At 40.2% G+C, this 22,491-nt stretch overlaps 1 protein-coding gene across 1 annotated transcript; it reads left to right on the forward strand.

The window, feature by feature from the left end:
* The first annotated feature begins 2,201 nt into the window (after positions 1–2,201).
* Positions 2,202–22,090, forward strand: LOC585216 (peptidyl-prolyl cis-trans isomerase). The gene is made up of 5 exons (XM_785050.5): positions 2,202–2,425; positions 16,577–16,607; positions 17,463–17,648; positions 19,047–19,122; positions 20,690–22,090. The coding sequence occupies exons 1-5, from the start codon at positions 2,357–2,359 to the stop codon at positions 20,820–20,822; spliced, it is 495 nt and encodes a 164-aa protein (XP_790143.3). The 5' UTR covers positions 2,202–2,356; the 3' UTR covers positions 20,823–22,090.
* Positions 22,091–22,491: the final 401 nt, after the last annotated feature.

Consider the following 22,491-nt stretch of genomic DNA (forward strand, 5'->3'; position numbering starts at 1 on the left):
ATTAAGAGTCCGACGGTACAACGAATCGCCTTCTTTCTCTAGTAATCTAATGAAACGTCAAAGCTTTCGCGCTTCGCGCGCGAGAGGGGGGGGGGGGGGGGGGGGGGGGGGGGGGGAATTACCCCCTCCCTGCACCCACCCCCTACCGGGAACGCGCTACGCGCGCTCTGTAAGTGATTCGCGTGCTCACTATACCACCCCCCCTAAGGCTACGCGCTTGAAGTGAAGGGAAGGGAATGGAATGGAATGGAAGAAAAGATCATAGGTTTGGATTTTTCTTCAATGCGTTAATTTCAAATAGGGCGAGCCTATTGCAAATGTACGTTTTTCCACACATGTGATCGGGGGTGAGAATCCTGACAATTATATACAACATATCTAGTCATAATATTTTCTATACTTACAAAATTTGGTTCACGGGTTAGATAGGGTAAAATCGTGTTATCAGTGTTATTTAGGGTACGCATATGCGTGTTCCCTCCTTTTGAAAACTGACCCCCAAATTCCGGAGTGTAAAGTCAATACGGGTTAGATTTTTGTGTACTACGAGCCGGACATTGGTGCTTGAAAAGTACCCCTTTACCGGACATTTTGGTAACATGCATGCGGTCATTCCGACCCCGGAGTGGGGGAGGGGCCGGGGTCTGGTTCGGCGGGGGGCGGCCAGTTGGGGCGAGTGCTCGACGGCCGCACGGTCCGAGGCTGACACATGGTCTGAATAATTTGAGGGGTCAAGTCTTGTGGGTAAGATGAGGTAACGGACAGGTTCGAGCTCAAATATAATTTATTTTTATATATTTATTTATCATTCATTTAGTTTTTCTAGCTTTTGGGCGTTTCAGTTCAGCTCTTCGAGTTGGAGGGACAAAGAGTCTTTGAAGTGCAGACTATAACCGCGTGTTACAACTGCACATGCGCGGGAATGTCGGACGGTCTTGCGGAGGGAATCACCACGCGAAGGGATATCAAGACTCCTCAGAGTATTAGTCTCCATCAAGGCAACCGATGATAAGAATTTTTTGTTCAGGACAAATCTGCTACTTTATTAAATTCTTTACCAAGGAGCGAATCGTGTGTGTGTGTGGGGGGAGGGGGGAGGGGGGGGGGCGGACCACCTGTTTTCTGCCCCTCTTGACAATTTCGATTTATCGATTTATTGATATATATATATATATATATATATATATATATATATATATATATAAAAGTTCCTAGACCATTTTCTTTTTTTTCCCTTTTTTTTGGGGGGGGGGGGGGGGCTTGGGGAGTTGGCAATTCAGTAACAAGTAACAACCCCAGGTAACAACGTCTCATTTATGAAGGAGAAAAATGTGTAAGCACTGCTTTAGCTCCGACCTGACCCGACCCGGCCAGCCCGTTTCATAAAACCTTTTATCAATAACAAATGCTAAATTTCTTTCGGACAAATTTGCTCTCAGCCAATCAGATGCCATGATTTCAGTAGCTTATAAATCTAGCTTGTAGCTTGTTATTGATATCAAGTTTTATGAAACACAGGGCCCAGATCTATATAGGATGGATGCACGATCCTGTGTTAATTTTAAAGCAATGGATTTATGATATAAGAAGAGGCGTCACTGAATGATGATCATGAAGGCCAAGCATAGGGAGCCTTTTAGAGATCATTTTGAGCCTTTTTACAGGTTTTTAAAGATTCAAGCTTAAGCTTCTTCTTCTTCTTCGTTATAATCTGCCTCCTCCAGATCCTGAAGATTCTTGCACCGTCTCCCTCAAAATGAAGATGGAATCGAAAGCCCCTCAATCAAATATTTGAAAGCTTCGGTTTAAAATAGAAGCTAAATAATAAACATAATTCTTTGACAAGAAAGAAATTCAGACCCCCTCCCCCAGAAGAATATATAGTGCATATGGCCTTTCAAACAAATATCCAGCTCAATTTTTGACGATATTAACTATTTCATATTATTGCACCACATGATCGACGACATGGCCATTGGCATCGCTCTTAAAATTGCTTACGATTTGGCACTTACGAGAGGGAAGTGACTTAACAAGTTAATGATTGAACTAACAAAGTGCTATTCTTAATTTTAATAAATTCTCTTTGAATGCTACCCTACGCTCTCACATTCTCAAACAAATGGTAGCGACTTGAGCTAGGCTAAGGAAATGCGGCGCTATTTTTAGACCAATACTGCTAGGACTATCGCATTCATTCTGCACACGAATGATTTCCACACAGCTCACACGCGCCGCGCCGAACCGCCGTACCGTCTTTCCGTCTTGAGTACAATCTACGCTGCAGTCAGCTAACAACACGTGGGTCAAAATTGCTCTTTTTGCTGTTTCTCGACGTCAGTTTGCAACTGTCAGTATGGCTTTACCTAAAGTTTTCTTCGACATTCAAGCCGATGGCCAGGCCGTTGGAAGAATAGTTATGGAGGTAAGAACTAAGATGTCTTTTGAATACAGTCTCTTTTGACTTTCGACTCGAAATAAATTAAAATTAAAATTAAAAATAAAAGTAGCCTAGATCTAGATCTAACAGTTAGATCTATTCTAGGCTAGGTTCTCGGGAGTAGATTCTAGGCCTAGGGTCTAGGGTCACTCTGAGTCTGACTCAGTCTGAGGTCAAGTAGGCTACGGACAAGCTAGAAATAGAATATGTGTGTGTCTGTGTAGGCCTGGGTTTTTACAGACGTGTATCAATCAGATAGGGTCTAGGCCTAATTAGGGACTTTTCGATTAGCACGTTCACTAGATCTAATGGACTGCGACGTAGACTCTATGCGGTCAAGTTTTGAACCAGTGCGCATGCGCCTCAACGAGCTCATCGTTCGTAGCAGAATTCTCGAACGCGTTGGCCCTTGTTTTGCCATTGTTCGCCCTTGTTTTGCCGTCGTTCGCAAACTGTGACGATACATGTTCGTAAGCATCTTTTGTAGGCACGAAACATCTCATAGAAGTCACATAATGAACCCAATTGTCCTAATTCTAGAACCGTAGAGTGGTGGAAGCCGTGAATTCTCTTAAATTAACACATTTTCGTGTGTGTAATTTCCCTTAAATCAAAATTGTTGCAGAATAATTCATAAAATGAACACATTTTAGGCCTATTTGTGCATCGCCAATCTGTTGCCGCATAAATTTTGAGATCAGTCCCATTCGCCGAATTTGGTGTGTTGAATCTTAAGCTTTTCGATCGAATTTCGGGCTCACTAGATCTAAGCAGAATAATTCATAAAATGAACACATTTTATTTATTCAACGCTAATCTGTTGCAGCATAATTTTTTAAAACAGTGCCATGCACCGAATTTGGTGTTATATCTTTAGCTATTCGATCGAGTTTCGCGCTCACTAAGCGAGCGTCGTAGTTGTGTAAAATCGAAAAGGTAACGAACAATAGTCAGCGTGCCTCGTCAACCTAGCCTTAAGGGCTCTCTCGAAATGTTTTTTTAATGATATTATTCGAGAGAGCCTTAACTTGCTCCCATACCCCTGCACGGAGAGGCATATAAACAAAACTCAAAAGTGGTCCAAAATCACACTTTCGCGCACCCGACCAATATTGGACAGTGGCTTTGATAAATTTTGTCGTAGTTTTGGTCTTAATTACCGCCTTAATTTCAAAATCGGATCTGAAAATCGGATCTGAAAATAACAAAATACGAGCAATTTTCTTACCAGACCGATACAGCTCAGCTCGCTTTTCACGTGTACCGTGTGAATTCACGATGTCTACACAATGGTGATGACCTCTGACTGGCACTTCGTAAATGTGCTGCTTCCGTATAATGCGCTGAATAACACTCATACAGCGCATTATACGGAAGCAGCACAATTACGGAAGTGCCAGTCAGAGGTCATCACCATTGTGTAGACATCGTGAATTCACACGGTACACATGAAAAGGGAGCTGAGCTGTATCGGTCTGGTAAGAAAATTGCTCTTATTTTGTTATTTTCAGATCCGATTTTGAAATTAAGGCGGTAATTAAGACCAAAACTACGACAAAATTTATCAAAGCCACTGTCCAATATTGGTCGGGTGCGCGAAAGTGTGATTTTGGACCACTTTTGAGTTTTGTTTACATGCCTCTCCGTGCAGGGGTATGGGAGCAAGTTAAGGCTCTCTCGAATAATATCATTAAAAAAACATTTCGAGAGAGCCCTTAAGGCTACGTCAACCCTGCTTAAAAATGACCGCATACGTCACAGTCCACTTATGAACGTGCAAATCGAAAAGTCCCTAATATTTACGTCTGGAGACCGACCTTTAAACGTCACCATCCAAAATACGTGACTCAGTTTCGAACCTGCGTCTTTGGCTGAATAAGTTTGTAACTTCCACTTTTTAGCTGGATTACAGGCGCACGCCACAACGCCTAGTTGAATAGAACAACTAGACCCTAGTCTAGGCGGCGCTTGTTCAGAAACCTACCGGGTATCCAAAATTTGACCCGTTTCACACATTTTGGGGTCTAAAATTACCTTCATAGCAATTTTAGGTCCTTAAAGGGCACTAGAAATGTCATAAATAGAAATAAGAGCAATAACCATGCACTTTGAAGGCATTTGCGCCTTTGCGGTCTGAAAACAGACTTCAAATATCCCCTTAAGTAATTAGTTCAAATGTTTTAAAATGTGCCCTCCCCACCACCCCCACCACCCCCACCACCCCCCCCCCCCCTTCCTTAATTGAAAAAAAAAATCTGCACAAGAGCCACCCCCTGGGGGCCGTTTCTCGAAACCAACTCCATGACGGTCATATCTTTGTCGGCGACCTACGGAGATGTCTTGAAGCGGATAAACCATTTCACAAAGCCATGACAGACATTATATCGATATATCGCGATACTAGCAGCTCAAGAACATAGTCTTTGTCACAATCCAATTGATTTATCAAGAATAACCCAAAACAAGTTTTGGGGCTAAAATTGTTCAAAAAGAAATATATAAATTCTCCTAAAATAAATAGTGTCATCATCAAATGTAGATCATCAAACGATTTGCATATTTCTGTAAAGATTCTTATTTTGAAGAAAAACCGGTGAGTGTTTTTTTTTTGACAGTCGAATGAAAAGTTAGTCTAAGGATACCGTAATGTGATAGTTTATTATCAATACGTACTCAGGGAATAATTTTCCTCAAATTTTTTGATTAGCAATTTCAGGCGATGGATGAATATTTCAAATGAAATTCTGTACATTTCTATGGAAGAAAACTGCTACACAAAAGATATTTTGTATAGCAGTCATGCAAAAATGCATAGCAAATTGCGATGCGATACCAGGAAAATTATTCCCTGGTACTTTTTTGTTTATTGGGACGAGGAATTTTAGGCAAAATACCTTTTCTCAGCCAGTTTTTATTCTAGAGTCTCATAAATACTCGTTATATAATTGATTTGATATTGAAAATATAATTTGGAAGAAGTAATTAAAGAGGGAATAATAATGCACATAGGCCCCAAAGGTATCACCAGGGCTCGAATTACCCACCGGCAATCGGCAATTTGCCGCCATGCCCCTCTCACTGGCCGGAATGCCCTTTTCAAAATCAAACCGTTTACGGCCACAATATTTTAATCCACAAAAGTTTTGCCGACATTATAGTCATCGTAAGCCAACCCGACTTGTAATGTTCAAAAAGGTTTTGTTGCCCATACGGAGCTCTAAAAACAATGATAGTCGGCAAGGTTTTGTTGCCCCTCCGGAGCTCTAAAAACAATGATAGTCGGCAAGGTTTTGTTGCCCCTTCGGAGCTCTAAAAACAATAATTACCGGAAGGTTTTGTTGCCCCTCCGGAGCTCTAAAAACAATAATAGTCGGCAAAGTTTTGTTGCCCCTCCGGAGCTCTAAAAACAATAATTACCGGAAGGTTTTGTTGCCCCTACGGAGCTCTAAAAACAATAATAGTCGGCAAGGTTTTGTTGCCCCTCCGGAGCTCTAAAAACAATATTTATCGGCAAGGTTTTGTTGCCCCTCCGGAGCTCTAAAAACAATATTTATCGGCAAGGTTTTGTTGCCCCTCCAGGGCTCTAAAAACAATAATTACCGGAAGGTTTTGTTGCCCCTACGGAGCTCTAAAAACAATTATAGTCGGCAAGGGTTTGTTGCCCTTCCGGAGCTCTAAAAACAATAATTACCGGAAGGTTTTGTTGCCCCTCCGGAGCTCTAAAAACAATAATAGTCGGCAAGGTTTTGTTGCCCCTCCGGAGCTCTAAAAACAATAATTACCGGAAGGTTTTGTTGCCCCTACGGAGCTCTAAAAACAATAATAGTCGGCAAGGTTTTGTTGCCCCTCCGGAGCTCTAAAAACAATTATAGTCGGCAAGTTTTTGTTGCCCCTCCGGAGCTCTAAAAACAATAATTACCGGAAGGTTTTATTGCCCCTCAGGAGCTCTAAAAACAATGATATTCGGCAAGGTTTTGTTGCCCCTCCGAGGCTCTAAAAACAATAATTATCGGAAGGTTTTGTTGCCCCTCCGGAGCTCTAAAAACAATGATAGTCGGCAAGGTTTTGTTGCCCCTCCGGAGCTCTAAAAACAATATTTATCGGCAAGGTTTTGTTGCCCCTCCAGAGCTCTAAAAACAATAATAGTCGGCAAGGTTTTGTTGCCCCTCCGGAGCTCTAAAAACAATATTTATCGGCAAGTTTTTGTTGCCCCTCTGGAGCTCTAAAAACAATAATTACCGGAAGGTTTTGTTGCCCCTCAGGAGCTCTAAAAACAATGATAGTCGGCAAGGTTTTGTTGCCCCTCCGAGGCTCTAAAAACAATAATTATCGGAAGGTTTTGTTGCCCCTCTGGAGCTCTAAAAACAATGATAGTCGGCAAGGTTTTGTTGCCCCTCCGATGCTCTAAAAACAATAATTATCGGAAGGTTTTGTTGCCCCTCCGGAGCTCTAAAAACAATAAATACCAGAAGGTTTTGTTGCCCCTACGGAGCTCTAAAAACAATTATAGTCGGCAAGGTTTTGTTGCCCCTCCGGAGCTCTAAAAACAATAATTACCGGAAGGTTTTGTTGCCCCTACGGACCTCTAAAAATAATAATAATCGGCAAGGTTTTGTTGCCCCTCTGGAGCTCTAAAAACAATAATTACCGGAAGGTTTTGTTGCCCCTACGGAGCTCTAAAAACAATAATAATCGGCAAGGTTTTGTTGCCCCTCCGGAGCTCTAAAAACAATAATTACCGGAAGGTTTTGTTGCCCCTCCGGAGCTCTAAAAACAATATTTATCGGCAAGGTTTTGTTGCCCCTCCGGAGCTCTAAAAACAATAATTACCGGAAGGTTTTGTTGCCCCTACGGAGCTCTAAAAACAATTATAGTCGGCAAGGTTTTGTTGCCCTTCCGGAGCTCTAAAAACAATAATTACCGGAAGGTTTTGTTGCCCCTCCGGAGCTCTAAAAACAAAGATAGTCGGCAAGGTTATGTTGCCCCTCCGGAGCTCTAAAAACAATAATTACCGGAAGGTTTTGTTGCCCCTACGGAGCTCTAAAAACAATAATAGTTGGCAAGGTTTTGTTGCCCCTCCGGAGCTTTAAAAACAATAATAGTCGGCAAGGTTTTGTTGCCCCTACGGAGCTCTAAAAACAATAATTACCGGAAGGTTTTGTTGCCCCTCCGGAGCTCTAAAAACAATAATTACTGGAAGCTTTTGTTGCCCCTACGGAGCTCTAAAAACAATAATTATCAGCAAGGCTTTGTTGCCCCTACGGAGATCTAAAACAATGATAATCGGCAAGACTTTGTTGCCCCTACGGAGATCTAAAACAATAATTATTGGCGAGACTTAATTTCCACTATGGAACTCCTAAATTAATTGGCGGGACTTAATTGCCCGGCTTAATTGCCGATACGGAGATATGAAAGAATGTCTTCATCCAAATGACTGAAACTTTTGGCACAAAAACTGTAATGACTCAGGCTTAGTTTTTCAATCCATCCTTTTTATTTGAACCAATCAATATCGGGAAGTTTTGTTTACCCATCGTTGGTACAACATCTTTACTTCGCGTTGTGACCTTTTTTGGTGCGTTTTCACAGATTTTAATCAGTGAAAAACTTGGATTTTTCTCGGGAGGAGGGTCTGGAATTAAATCAGAAAAGGATTAAGAGTCGAGATAATGGTACAAAGAATCGTCTTCTTTCCCATACGTTTTAATTAAAACGTCATAGCTTCCGCCCATCGCGCGGGAGGGGCGTGAATTGAGTTCAGAAAAGGATAATACCGGTAGTCGAGATCGAGACGAATCGTCTTCTTTCCCTAATAATTTATTAAAAACGTCTAAGCTTCCGCGCTTCCCTTGGAATTCAGAAAAGGATAATGAGTCAAGAACGGTACAACGAATCATCTTCTTTCTCTAATAATTCAATGAAACGTCAAAGGGGGAAACCCCCCCCCTCCAGCTCCCCCCCCCCCAATTTTTTTTTGAAAAGCATTTTAAAGAGAAATAGAAAGAAAGAGAGCAAGAAAGAAAAAATAGTTAACTACCAGTTTCTCAACAAAATAAGGTATCAAAAATTGCTCATCTGATCGTAATTAAACGCCTAAAACCCCTGAGCTTCCGTGGGCTCTGCCCCGGGACCCAACCAAGGGCCCTTTGGCAGGTCTCTTGATACTCGTCTGACTGCAATTTAGTGCCTAAAACCCTTGATCTTCTGGGGCAGTGGGCCCCCCCCCCCAAAAAAAAAAAAGCCAAAAAAAGAGAGGAGAGAAAAGGAAGAGGACGTATGAAGAAAAAGGAGCAGACAAAAAACATTTTTGAAATTCAGACAAGGATTAAGAGTCGAGAACGGTACAACGCATCATCTTCTTTCTCTAATGATTTAACCCTTACTGTACTGGGGGGGGGGGGCCTGGGAGGCCCCCCCTCGACATTTTCGGAGTTTGCGCCGCAACCGCTTGGAATTTTGAACTGTCGTTTCATGACTTTTTTCCCTGAAGTCTCACGCACATTTTGATACCATTTTCGTCGAAATCGGATATACCTGTAAGGCGTTACATAATTAGTATGCGCATGTCATCAAAAAAAAAAAAAAAAAAAAATTGCATCAAAATTTGCATAAATTATCATTATTAATTACATTAAATTAACTTTTTTGAGTTAAAAAAGAAGTTTCATATGAATAATGAGTTTCAACATTCAAAAAGTGGAGTTTGACACGTTTTCTGTAATATGCATAAAATTAGCATTTTTGCATAATTAATTAGGCTAACGACAAAAATTTGCATATTCGGAAAAAACTAATTATACCATCTTGTTCCTTACGTAAATATCTACAAACGTGCAAATTTTCGTGTTCATCGGACAATCGACGGCCGAGATCATAGGGGGGGGCCTCCCAGGCCCCCCCCCCAGTCAGTGGGTGCTCAAAATAGCCCAGTACAGTAAGGGTTAATGAAACATAAAAGCTTCCGCGCTTTGCGCGGAAAGGGGAAAAATGTATTCATGCAGGCGAAGATTATTTTCGAGAACGGTACAACGAATCGTCTTGTTTCTCTAATAATTAAATTAAATGTCAAAGCTTCCGCGCTTCGATCGCGCAGGAGGTGGGGTAACTGAATTTAGACAAGGATTAAGAGTCGAGAACGATACAACGAATTGTGTTCTTTCTCTAATGATTTAATGAAACGTAAAAGCTTTCGCGCTTTGCGCGCGCGGATGGGGGGGGGGGGACTGAATTCAGACGAGGATTAAGAGTCGAGAACGGGACAACGAATCGTCTTCTTTCTCTAATGATTTAATGAAACGTAAAAGCTTCCGAGCTTTGCGGGGGAGGGGGGGGGGATGAATTCAGACGAGGATTAAGAGTCGAGAACGGGACAACGAATCGTCTTCTTTCTCTAATGATTTAATGAAACGTAAAAGCTTCTGAGCTTTGCGGAGGAGGGGGGGGGGATGAATTTAGACGAGGATTAAGAGTAAAAAACGGGACAACGAATCGTCTTCTTTCTCTAATGATTTAATGAAACGTAAAAGCTTCCGAGCTTTGCGGGGAGGGGGGGGGATGAATTTAGACGAGGATTAAGAGTAAAAAACGGGACAACGAATCCTCTTCTTTCTCTAATGATTTAATGAAACGTAAAAGCTTCCGCGCTTTGCGCGGAGGGAGGGGCACTGTATTCAGACGAGCAGGCACGTACGCAGGGGAGGGGGGGGTTTGGGGGCGTTTTTTTTTTTATGTCTGTATTTTGGAGCAAACCCCCCCCCCCCCTTTTTTTTTAAAATGAAACACACAAAAAAAAAAAAATTATGCCAATGGCTGATCTAAAAAAGGTGACCTCACCCCCCCCCCCCCACCTCAAAGGGAACAAAATGTCAAATCCCCCCCCCCCCCCCCCCCCCCCGCTTATTCAGCGGCTGGCTGAGTAGTTGCGATTTTTTTTTTTAGGACAAAAAAAAAAGTGGGCCCCCCCCCCCCCCCCAAGGAAGAAATTCTGGATCCGCCCCTGGGTGCACATATCCCCCCCCCCCCCCCTACCTTGAAAACAACGGCGTGAGGTGATTTTACGCGCACTTTCCACGTTGGCCTTAGTGCCCCTTAGGATAGATTTGTGCCCCTTTCAGTGGATTTGTGCCCTCTCAAAAAAGTGGCCTTGACCCAAATTTGATGTAATTCGAGGCCTGTATCACGGTATCCTAAGAAAAGACTATGGATCGACTATGGACAACGGTGTGTAACATTCTTACCTCTCTTATTTATATGTTATATTTTAATGATTTGTGATTTAATTTTTAAATTCAGCTTTTTAAAATGTCTGTATAATTTGTATTGTCACTTCTTTACATTTGCATTTCGCATCCCAGAGAATTACGTACCGAACTCGTCTATATTTTTCTCAAATTGATAGTGAAACTAATCGTACATTACGCGGCCCCTGGAATGGCAACAAACTGACTTGTGATGGCGCTTTACAGCAATTAAAAAGATATGACGGGTTCGGAGCAGTGACAACTCATTGTCGCGGAAGTTGTCGCTCATCTTGGCAAAGACGGCTTTGTGAAACACTTAGCTGACAAGTTGCGTGACAGTGGCGAGATGTCGTTGATCTTGTAGTCATGACGGTTTCGAGAAACGGCCCCCGGGAAGATAAAGGGAGCCAGAGAGAAAAAGATATACAATAATAACATGACAATGTCTTATGGAAAATTACTACCTATAAAAAGCCATTTTTGGAAGTACTTGCATATCTGATATTGATCAGTAGACCTCTAGACCACACATAGGAGCATCACTATCCTGGCTGTGTAGTAAAAGCTGTGCTTTTGATTCTCAACATTTCAAACACCACTGTACAAAACTCCACTGATTTCACTCAAAATCGGTACTTTAGTGACAATTGATGACACCTATATAGCAGTAGAGTACATTTTTTGCAATGACGACCTTCGTCATTGCCTTGTTTTCGTTCACATTATTAATATTCTTACTTCTTCTTCCTCTTCTTCTTCTTGTCGTCCGGAATCCCATTCGTTTTGCACGTAGTGCTTGTTATTCCTATACAGGTCCTTTTCTCTTGCTCGATTCCTTTCAAACTTCGTAGGCGTAATCTCTGATATCCAATGTAGGTCACCTACTTTTTCGTTTTCTGAAATCACTCATGCGTAAACGTCCAGGCGCCATTTTGTCCGTTTCTGGTCCATTTTAAGGCCTTTCTATCTTCCTTCCTATCTCCACTCTGCTAAATCCTACAAACTTCTAACAAATTTCTCTAGATAGTCTAAGAGATGGTCTTTAATCTGCGACGTATAACCTGCCCTTCAAAATGCCATCTTCATACTCAAAATTCAAATCTGAAACCGACTCCGTCAGCAATCTCTCAAATTCTTGAAAAATGGACCCCTACAAATCTAAAAATTGCTATAACTTTCTTTAACCAATTCCTTTTCGTCTCATCTTCTCGCAGTATCTTTATTTTATAATTGCGCATAGCCATGCCAAATTTTACGCTCCAATGGCTTTGCAAAACATAAATAGCGCCCTCTAAAATTCTGGGAATTGGCTTTCTTTCTGTGGCTGTATCTCCATTATGGCTTGGCAGACCCGTACCCTTTTTTGGATTTAGATACTTGAAGATATGCCCTTTCCAGCCATATACAAAATTAAATACCCTAACACTGACCAAATTTGAGAAAATTGCCCTCCAAATTCGCCATTTTCAAGAAAATTGCAAAATAACTTCAACTTGCTCTTAAATTGCGATCATTATACCTACAACAATGAAACTTAGCAGACACATATATCAATATACGTGACAACTGTCTGCCAAGTTTGGTAAATTTTTATAACGTCAGCGCAAAGTTATCACCAAAAATGATGAATGTGCTATGCATTACGTAATAGCGCCTTTAATGCGTGCAGTACTTTGCGCGCAGATGACAGTGGTGTCAAACTGACCGCAATGAAGTGCCCTTTGGAATGATACCAAGTATGGTATATGTTCACACAGAAAATTTTTGAGTAAATCACATTTGAACAAGGGTCATTATACAAATTCCGCCGAGTTTCCGCCCAATATTATAACACGTATCGGCTATGGCGTCATTTTTTCAGACTGCTTTTCGCCCCCTAAACGTCCCTTTTTTTCCTTGAAATTTTGCAGTGACATTCCGAGTTGCTATACGCAGGGCACCTCAAAGCCGGATTTTTAAAATTGGTCAATGGGGTCATTTAAGACGCCATTTTGTCCTATAAATCTTTTTTGCATCACGTGTTTGGATGGAATTATCATAGGAAAAAAAAAGGAGTGGTTTACAATAACAACCATGGAATTCTCTCTCTAATGATACCAAATACGGCCAATAAAGAGACATAAAGAGAGAGAAGAAAAAAAAATTAACTTCGGTCACAATACAGATCCTGTACGTTTTTCGCCCATGCATTACACGCATTGTCTATGGGGCATATCGGGTTCACGCTTTTGACCCCCAGAACGATCTTTATTGCAATGACGAACATGCACCAAATCCGTTTGGCTTTTGCACGCAGTGCTTGCGAGTCCTTTCTAGGTTCTTTCCCCTATCCCAATTTCTTTCAAACTGCGTAGACATAGTCACTACCATCCCATCAAGGTCACTGTCGAGGCCTTTCTTTCGCCCTACCTATCTCCAATATCACAGAAGCTACAGACTTCGTACAAATTGCTCTTGATAGTCAGAGAGACGCTCTTTTGTTTGATACGTAGAAACATGGCGTCATTGCACGCACATCGTTCTGAGACGATTGCATTTCTAGTTTTAACTTGCTGATGTTAAAAAGAATAATTTAAAAATTCAAATTGTAAGTCTAGTGTCAAACTTTGCTTACAGCTGCATCGACATGACTGTGCAGTCTATGCAATATTGTGTGGTGTGTATATTTGTGTATAGGTCTAATAATACTACCTTCCTTTCTCTCAGCAAGCATGCAGTGCTAGAGGTCAATACACATTAGCATTGACTCTATGCTTTGCTGGAGTGCTCTAGACCTCTATACTATACTTCACAAATGCGCCAAAATTGGTGATTTAAGACCAAAGTGCTAAATTTGTCTCATGTATGCTGTCGTATCAACTGGAAGAAAAAAGTTCTGGTCCACCGACCATGCGATTACATTGTGAAAGAAACGTGGAATCGATCAGAAAAGGTGGATTATCTAGCATATAAGTATTGGTGTGTACTGCAAGGTTCTGGAATCATAAAAGTGATCAAAAATTTGGCCGAGTCTTGGTAAAGTTACATGTGCATAATAACCTGTTCCGATTTTTATGATGTTACAAGTTACATGCCATTTTGCGAATATTAAGGCATTTGAAGAGCCATGCTTTTCAGGGAACATTTTTTATCTGATGTTCTAACTTCTTCCACACTTGCATAATACAATGATAACGCTCACAAATTATTTTTCACCTATTTCCAGAACTCAACCTTCTCTTTAAACTAAGCTGGCTACATCACTAAACGATGGGTTTACACCCATGGCATTGCAAACAAAGTACAATGTAATAGTGCAATCATGAGTGAGCTGTTAGGTAGCCAAGTATTGATACGAATGGAAAAAAGGTGCTCTAGGCCTCTAGCGAGTATCCAAAAAGGATTTTATATTCCTGTTTAACACCTTCCCTTACTATAAAACACCTGCTCCAAAGGGTTTTATACTGTTCTGTTGCCAAGTGTCAAGTGTACATTTGATTCCAACACAAAGTCTAGCTTTAATTATAGACCTACTATCCAAACCATCTCAGGAAGTTAATGTAGCGATGCACCCATAAGGGAATTGGTTTGATGCAGAAATGCCAGAGGTGAAAATTTCTGGTTAAAACTATTTATGCGATAGAAACAAACATATTGGCTGACATAGTTGGCTTATACTTTTATTCGAAGACGGGGTGAGGAATTTACCCAATGGCAAGCCCGTATTCAAGTCACGTGTTTATGCTTTAATTTTTTCTACCTCGCCCGGCAATTTTTGTGTAGCAGTGATGCGAGTTGTGTGCAGCATCTTGATTCACGTTTCCACGCATGTCACATCTTGATGCATTCTTAGTTCATGTAATCAGGCCTGATAAAAACCTGATTTAAACCGGTTTCCCCGATTTTTTTTTTTATATAAATATTTTTTTTTACCAGATGTTTTTTTTTTTTTCTTCCTCATTTTATCCTGATTTTCCCCTTATTTTCTCTATTCTTCTCAATTTTCCCTATTTTTTTCCCAATTTTCTTACTCAAAAGGGGGGAATGTTGTTAAGATGCCATTTTCCCCTCCGAATCCTTGTTTTTTTTTTTTTACTTAAGCGGGGCGTGGTTGAGGGGCTGGAGGGGGGGGGGGGGACCTTTTTTTTTTGTGCTCACTGTCACCCCTGTGTAATGCACATAATTTCATAGGGCATGATTATGCATAGGCTACACCAAGAACCGCATCGTACGTGTGATATGTGATGTGACTGGCTCTTTATATGAAGTACATGTAAAAGTAAGCAGCGCCTTCTAGCACTGCCTTGCAGAGCTACAGAAAAGTACTGATCTTCAGTGGTGTTAACATTTTTGGGAAAAATATACCGAATTTCAGAGCTAAGTCAAGTGTTAGTTTCTGTTGCATGATGCTATGGGATGCACATGCGTCAAGACTTCTTGAATGTTAAATTGAAAATAATGCTTTTAATAAGACACTTACGGGTCTTGTGTAGTTTTGGTAAGCTCTCAAAAAAGGTTTTGTTTGATTTCTTTTGCACACGTCTCACTTATGACACAAGGAAACAATAGAAGACTCTTATTTGATAATGAATATGTGCTTTGTCATTCAAAATGTCTGTTTTGTTACCAATACTATTCATGACCTTGTAATTGTTGAGCTTTACAACGCCTCTCGATGGCTTTTTTTAATGACAAGGACAATGTATTGAGTTTCATGAGTACATGCAGGTTGGAATGTACTTAGTAATACATGAAATGCGGGGGACTGGGCCTGATCAATAACACTGTTGTCAATAGCTTGCAGTGTGTGTGATAAACATACATGTACATGCATGAACAGTAGTAAGTAGTCTGGTATATTGGAGGCCTTATTTTCCAGTATGCAAGCTAGTAAGGGATGTCATGTCCAACTCATGACTCTTTGGATTATAGTGGATAATAGAATTGAATTGAATTAATTAATTATTCACCCTTTTCATTAAAAAAAACACATGCAAAGTCAAATAGTGCAGTACAGAAATTCTTACAAAGGTGGTTAACACAAGAATAGAAGGGGAAATAAATTAAAGAAATTGTCATTAAAAAATTAATTTAGGCAGAATTTGCTACCCACAGCATGGAAAAGGTTAATGTGAAGTAAGTATCCAAGACTCGGGGATGGTTTACATGCGTGAATCTACTCTAGTACTAGTTCTTGTCATTTGATGTGTAAAATAGTCGTCTAAACTGTGCACTGCACCATTGCCGTTCCGATTGTGTCAAAAAAAGTGGAAGTCAAATATGGCTCACCGTCTACCGAGCAAGTTACGATAGGCAAGACAAAAATGCTGATCCAGTCTATTGATATTACAATGGACAGGTAGTACGCACTCCTTGTCACATTATCCACAAAATAATGACTTGCCCAAGATTATGATGATGAAGAAGAAAAAAAATTAGGCACTATGAACTAACCCTGTAAGTTCAGGCTTTGATCGGATCGGAAGATCGGAGCAACGCTCTCGCACCTGTGATCGGTATCGGCAAAAAAAATCAGCAGAATTAAAAAAAAAATTTAATGCCCAAAATTTTCAAGTTTTTGGCTTTCAAATGCTCAAAAAAAAATTATGGCTGGGATTATTTTGTCATTTGGAGTTGTTGTAGACCACGTTTGTTGATATTTAGTGCCTTTTCATGACTTTGAAATTAATAATATTGGTCTTAGAGAAGAGGCAAAACATGCGGGCCGCCATCTTGGATTACAATGTAGGCTTGCAGAGAGGTAAAAATAATGTGACCGAAGGCCCACATATATGTTTAGTCTATCTGCAGTCAACTGCAGGGCAATATGAATGTACGACAAATAGCCTGTTTTTATTTAATCGACAGTATTGATGAGCAACTGTTGATTAATTTTATTTTTTACCTTTTACAGCTGAGGTCCGATGTAGTTCCCAAGACAGCTGGTAAGTTACTTTGACTATTTCAGTACAATGCAAGTACATACAAGTTAATGTTGCCAATTTGAGGAAGAAATGCTGATTTATGTATATTAATTCTTTGAACTGATTAAATCTTGTTTGCGTGTAAGTACACCCTCCCTTTTTAGTGCTGCGAATCCCACCAAAATATTGTAACATTTTACCGGTACGTACAGTGCAATCGGACTAAGAATGCTAAGGGTAATTTTTCTGAAATAGAGACAGATGCATGTATTCTGAAGTTAAATCACGTGAAAGGTATTTTATGCCCGTTTTAACATTGAAAACAAAGACATGATCTGTGATAATAACTTGGAAAATAATGTTTGTGATGACGTGGGCAGTGAAATGATTGTTCACTTGCATACATTGTACATTCTTCCTTGCCATTTCATCATGATTTGCTTATACGGGACTTGGTGAAGCTGATGTGTATACAAATCTTGATAATGCAAATGGTGAAATTCGATGACCCGAAGAACATTAACGGAGCTTGCCTTCTGGACTTGGAATGCATCAGTCCGTCCCGTGTAAGGGATATGTATAAGCTTCCTTTACCATTCCTCTCACAGTGGTGGGTGGGTGCATTATGTAATGTCTGTCCACAAATCAGTGAAAAAATGCACGGGGCTCAGGGCGAAATCAAATAGCCCCTGAAATGCCCAAAAAGAGCCCCCGAAAATCAGAAAAGAATTCAATGCAAAACAAATTTTAGAATGTTATTTTCATGCAGGCAAGGTTGAAAAGTAGCCCCCAAAAATATTAATTTTTTCCCTGCTATCACAACCCAAGTTAACATGTCTTTACAAGATTTCTTTGCACCTTTTTATTGCTGTATAGAGAACTTCCGTGTCCTGTGCACTGGGGAGAAGGGCTTCGGCTACAAGGGATCCAGTTTCCATCGTGTCATCCCAAAGTTCATGTGCCAAGGTGGGGACTTCACTAAGGGCAACGGCACTGGTGGAAAGAGCATCTACGGAGAGAAGTTTGCCGATGAGAACTTCACTCTGAAGCACACTGAGCCAGGTTTGTGCATCTTGTCAGGGAAAAAATATACAGGGGCTTGGGGCGAAGTAGCCCCCGAAAGTAAAAAAAAAAGAGCCCCCAAGTTCAAAGCAAAACAAATTAAAGAGTGTTATTTTCATATTCAAGCAAGCAAGCTTGAAAAGTAGCTCCCGAAATGTTTTTATTAATTTTTTCCCTGCATCTTGTCACTCTTGGAAAAGGATGAGGTGGAGGGGGGGGGGGGGGGGGGGGGGGGGAGTGAGAATGGTTGTTAGCTCAAGATTGAACTTGTGATTGTACAGTGATTGAATTTGAACGTAAAGAGCTAAAAACCACCATATAACGCACAAGGGGGGCGAATTCCTGACACACAGCCCAACTTGTTACTGCAAGATGTCAGCTTGGCAGACAATTCCAAATGACTGTGCACGCATGATACTTTCTTACATGTTGTGCATTGGTGCATGGAAATGGCTATTACACAAAGATATTTGACATGGATTTGATGATTCTCGGGGAGGGTTTCATTATAAACGATGAATTTGTCACATGAATGACTAATGAGGTGGTATGCTAGGGAGAGGCAGAGACAGCATAAGAAGAAGAGAGAGAGAGAGAGGCAGAGCAAGAGAGGGGACAGGGAGAGGAAGGAAAGAGACTAGCATCATAGAAATAGGATAATTTGATATTGTAGCAAACTTGAAAGATTAACCGTATATAGGTTTAATACACGACATGGAAAGACTAAATGGGGTAGTTAAAAGGTATTACAAAGTTTTGGTAAATTTTAAAAATTGGCTGGATAGTGATTCTTTACAATTTTGATATATTTGGATGCCCCTATCGATGTATTATAAGCACTAAAAATATTAGCCCCTAAAACTCTTCTGCTTTTGAGAAAAATTGAATATAAAAATTTACCGGTGCTCCCTGTAAATTTTGATAAATTTGAAATAGCGCCTACGACCAGACGATGGTAGCTGCGACCATAAAAATCTCAGAATATGCAGATCCGATATAATATATTCCAAACGGTAATAGCAAATCGGTCGATTTTAGTCAAATAGTATTGTTTGATAGCTAAATTATTATTTTGACCTTGAGAGGGCGCTATACAACTTAAAGAGTTTATTATTTACAATTTCATCACTTTAGACTCTATTTCAACCGTGACAACGATCACTGAATATTGTAGGACCGCATATGCTTCCAATTTGTTCATTTGAACCAAATTCATTACCCCATACCAAAACTTTGTATTACCTTTAAGTTCATGAGGTCAGATGTTATTGATCAATGAACATACAATATTACAGGCCGAGGCATATTAGAGACGCAGTTGCGTTCCGTAGACAGGGTCGCATTAGAAATGCAGTCGCATCCATCACATTTATTGGGGATTGTTTTTATATTCTACAGGAACCCTGTCAATGGCTAATGCTGGACCCAACACCAATGGATCACAGTTTTTCATCTGCACAGCAGTGACCTCGTGGTAAGTATAAGATATTACTCAGATAAGGATATGAGAAAACTGGGTGTACTTCCTCAAGTCATGCTTGGGTGATTACTACCAGATTTGGCATGAACCGTCAATAAATTGTATTATTGTTAATACGTAACACCATCTCAGCCATCAGATTCATTCACGCACAACGTTCACCATCTCCACTCCCAGGGGGTGTTCCTTTTATATGGTCACCATGAGGGCATATCAAAATTATTAACACAAAGGCTTTGGTCATCTTTCTAGGTCCCCATTTCTCTCCTGGGTAAGGGGTAGGTGGAGTGGCAAATGTAGATTAATGCCTTGCCAAAGGAAATTGATGCTGTGTCGGGATCAAACCCATGACCTTTGCACTACAAGTCGGGTGCTTAGAAGCCCCCCACCCCCGGGATGGGCTATGCAGTTTCAAAATAGCCCGTGCTAGATTAGGTTAAACCAGTCAACTATGACTTGTTTGCTACTCTCTGTTCACACTGTCAACCATGGCATCGTGAAGGCGTGTTCACGTTTTCCCGGGTCTACCATTTGGTAAACTGTTTGGACGTTGAATCAAGAGGCACATGTTCAAACGACTTTCATCAGATATCCCTCCTGATTCCTAATCCAATACCGATACTGGGAGCCAACTCGACAATTCGATCATTAGATCCAGTTGTAACTTATAGTTTTAAAAGTCGTTAAACAATGGTCAAAATCAAATAAACTCTGTCTATGATGATAAGATTATTTCCTCCAAATTGGGACTTTTAAAATTCTGAGGAAGTCTTTAATTTGTGTTCAGCAATTAACTTGGGAGGGTGATGGACAAATGTAGACATTAGATGACTTTACACTACACATGTAGTAGTGCTGTATATCTGTATCTCAAAATTGGTACAGAAAATGAATTAAAGCCCATTATAGTGATAATTCTGTAGTTTGCTATTGATCGGTGATATCATTTATTTAGTACAGGGATGCCAGTTTTCAGGCAGTCGCCTGAGTTCAGGCCCTGGCAAGTTATTTTCATATCATAGTTTAGGCTTTTTGTGTACAAACTAGCTCATTCTAGGTGATTTTCAGGCCCTCTGTTCAATTCTAACTGGTATCCCTGATAATAACAAATTCACAGATACATTGTTCAGGATGCAATTGGGATATAGGTTAGATTTAGATTAAAAGTCACAGGAATAGTTTTTTTTTAATCCAGCTGTGTACTACATCCTATTTGGCTGCTCTGCTGTTAGTGTGCATGATGATGTCGAATCTCTGGGAGCATTACCCTGTAGAGGTGTCGTGGTCGAGTGGATATGTCACCGGACTGTGGATCACAAGGTCCGCGGTTCAAGTCCCGCCGCGGCACTAATGTCCTTTGGCAAAACATTGATCTACACTTGGGTACCTGGTAGGATTATTCCTTGAAATGCACTGTGCGCCGATATCCGTAGCCGGAGCTAAGGCTAGGGTAATTTCCAAAGCTCTTTGGAAGCGCATAGAGACCAAGTATTATGCACTATACAAGAACGGACTATTTATTATTATTTTCATCATCATCACCATCTTAATTCTCTTACAGGCTCGATGGAAAGCATGTAGTCTTTGGCAAAGTGGCTCAAGGTTCCGACGTCATTAAGAAGGTTGAGAGTTACGGGAGCGAAAGTGGCAAAACCTCCAAGAAGATAGTTATTGCTGACTGTGGCCAGCTGTAAATCAACGAAATTCAAAATATTGGTCTTGTCTAATATCATCAGACCTATTTGTTAAGTTTTATCCCATCATGTAGTAGCAGCATGTGATGTTGAATATACTCGTTTTGTACAAGACAGTTCTTTTCTTATTTTTTTTTTTAATTGTGTAGATGTGTTGAATAACTTGTTAAACTGAGTGAAAATTTGTATTTCAAAATAGACTGGTTACATCAGATAGATATAGAAGTACTATTTCATATGGTTTAAAATAATCCTTGGTGCCAATGTAATTTTGATAAGAAATGATGAGGAAGCAGATGGTTTTTGAGATCGCATAGTGATATGCTTTTTTTGACCGCCACATTAATGTCACCGAGTTCCCATTTCTATTCAAGGCAGCACATTAAAACAATCAAGCAATTCTTCACTACGTGCTTTTTATACTTCGTACATATTATAAATACATGTATCTATAATGGTAAGAACTTCTACATTGGTCTTAAGCCACTTTTTCATTGTCCTGCACTCTTCTCATTACAACAAAAATCCTGGCCCTTCTGCTCTTCAAAGAGAGATGGGTTCATTCTGTCACCTTTCTTTGATTGACTGGAAGTACTGTAGTTGTGTGAAATGAAAGATAATGTTTCGAAATCAAGATCTGGACCAATTCCAAAATCAAATAACGGATAAGAAATAGAGCATCTTTGTGCAGCGTAGACGTGTATCTGTGCGTTACCTAGTATGGAGCAGAATTTCATGTTGTGTAGAATATATATTCCATTATATTAAATGGAGAATACTTGAATTTCCTGTTTTGGGGAGGGGGGTCATTTGCCTTCTGTGAAGGTGAGTGTAAATACAGAGCATTTTTTGTTTTTTAATTGCTGAGGTGGTGGGGCATCTGTTTACCCAGCGACAATCATTCATGTGAGTTGTGAAACGCAAGTTCTGCTCATAATTCATAAGCAGTTCATGTTTATTTTCTGAGATTCTTATTTGTATAATTTGGATAAAGATTTGGTTTGACACTTTGACAGCATAGCAAGTCAGTGGGAATGTGAGCCCCTTTTATTCATATGGTTCAACCAGAATATTGTGAAATCGATCATGATCTTTGAAAACAATACCTGAAGCTGTTTTCCCTTAAAATGTTTTAAACAAATTGTATTTGTATTTTTTTGTATTTTTTTGTATTAGCATGCAGATTGTCTTTGTTGACGTAGTGAAAAATCAATATTTTTTCTGTATCTCCCAAGTAGTAGACAATAAAATCATATTCGGTCTGGAAATCGATGTTTTTATTTTCTGTTATTCGCTGTCTACCTTTCAGACGTGAGGCTTTGTTTCCATATAAAGCTTTAAACACAAATAACACATACCTGCCAACCCTTCAGAAAAATCAGGAATATTCTGATTTTTTTTTGGTGTGGATTATCAGGACCTAAAAACTTGTAATATTTCGATTTTTCAATTTTTCAATTTTTTAATTTTTTTTATCATATGCTGCGATTTGAGAGTTCACATACTCAGGTGCTGAACGGCTGCATGATCGAGCATCAAATTTGTATTGCCTTTTTTTGTACAGATTGACGCTTTATTGCCAGTTCCATACATGCCAACTGTTCAGATTAAAGAGGAACATTCCTCTTTTTGGGAAAAGATAATTATCATTTTAATGCAGGTGTTCCTC

Source organism: Strongylocentrotus purpuratus, unplaced genomic scaffold (assembly GCF_000002235.5).
Source record: "Strongylocentrotus purpuratus isolate Spur 01 unplaced genomic scaffold, Spur_5.0 spur5_scaffold_10, whole genome shotgun sequence".
NCBI classification, from domain to species: Eukaryota; Metazoa; Echinodermata; class Echinoidea; order Camarodonta; family Strongylocentrotidae; genus Strongylocentrotus; species Strongylocentrotus purpuratus.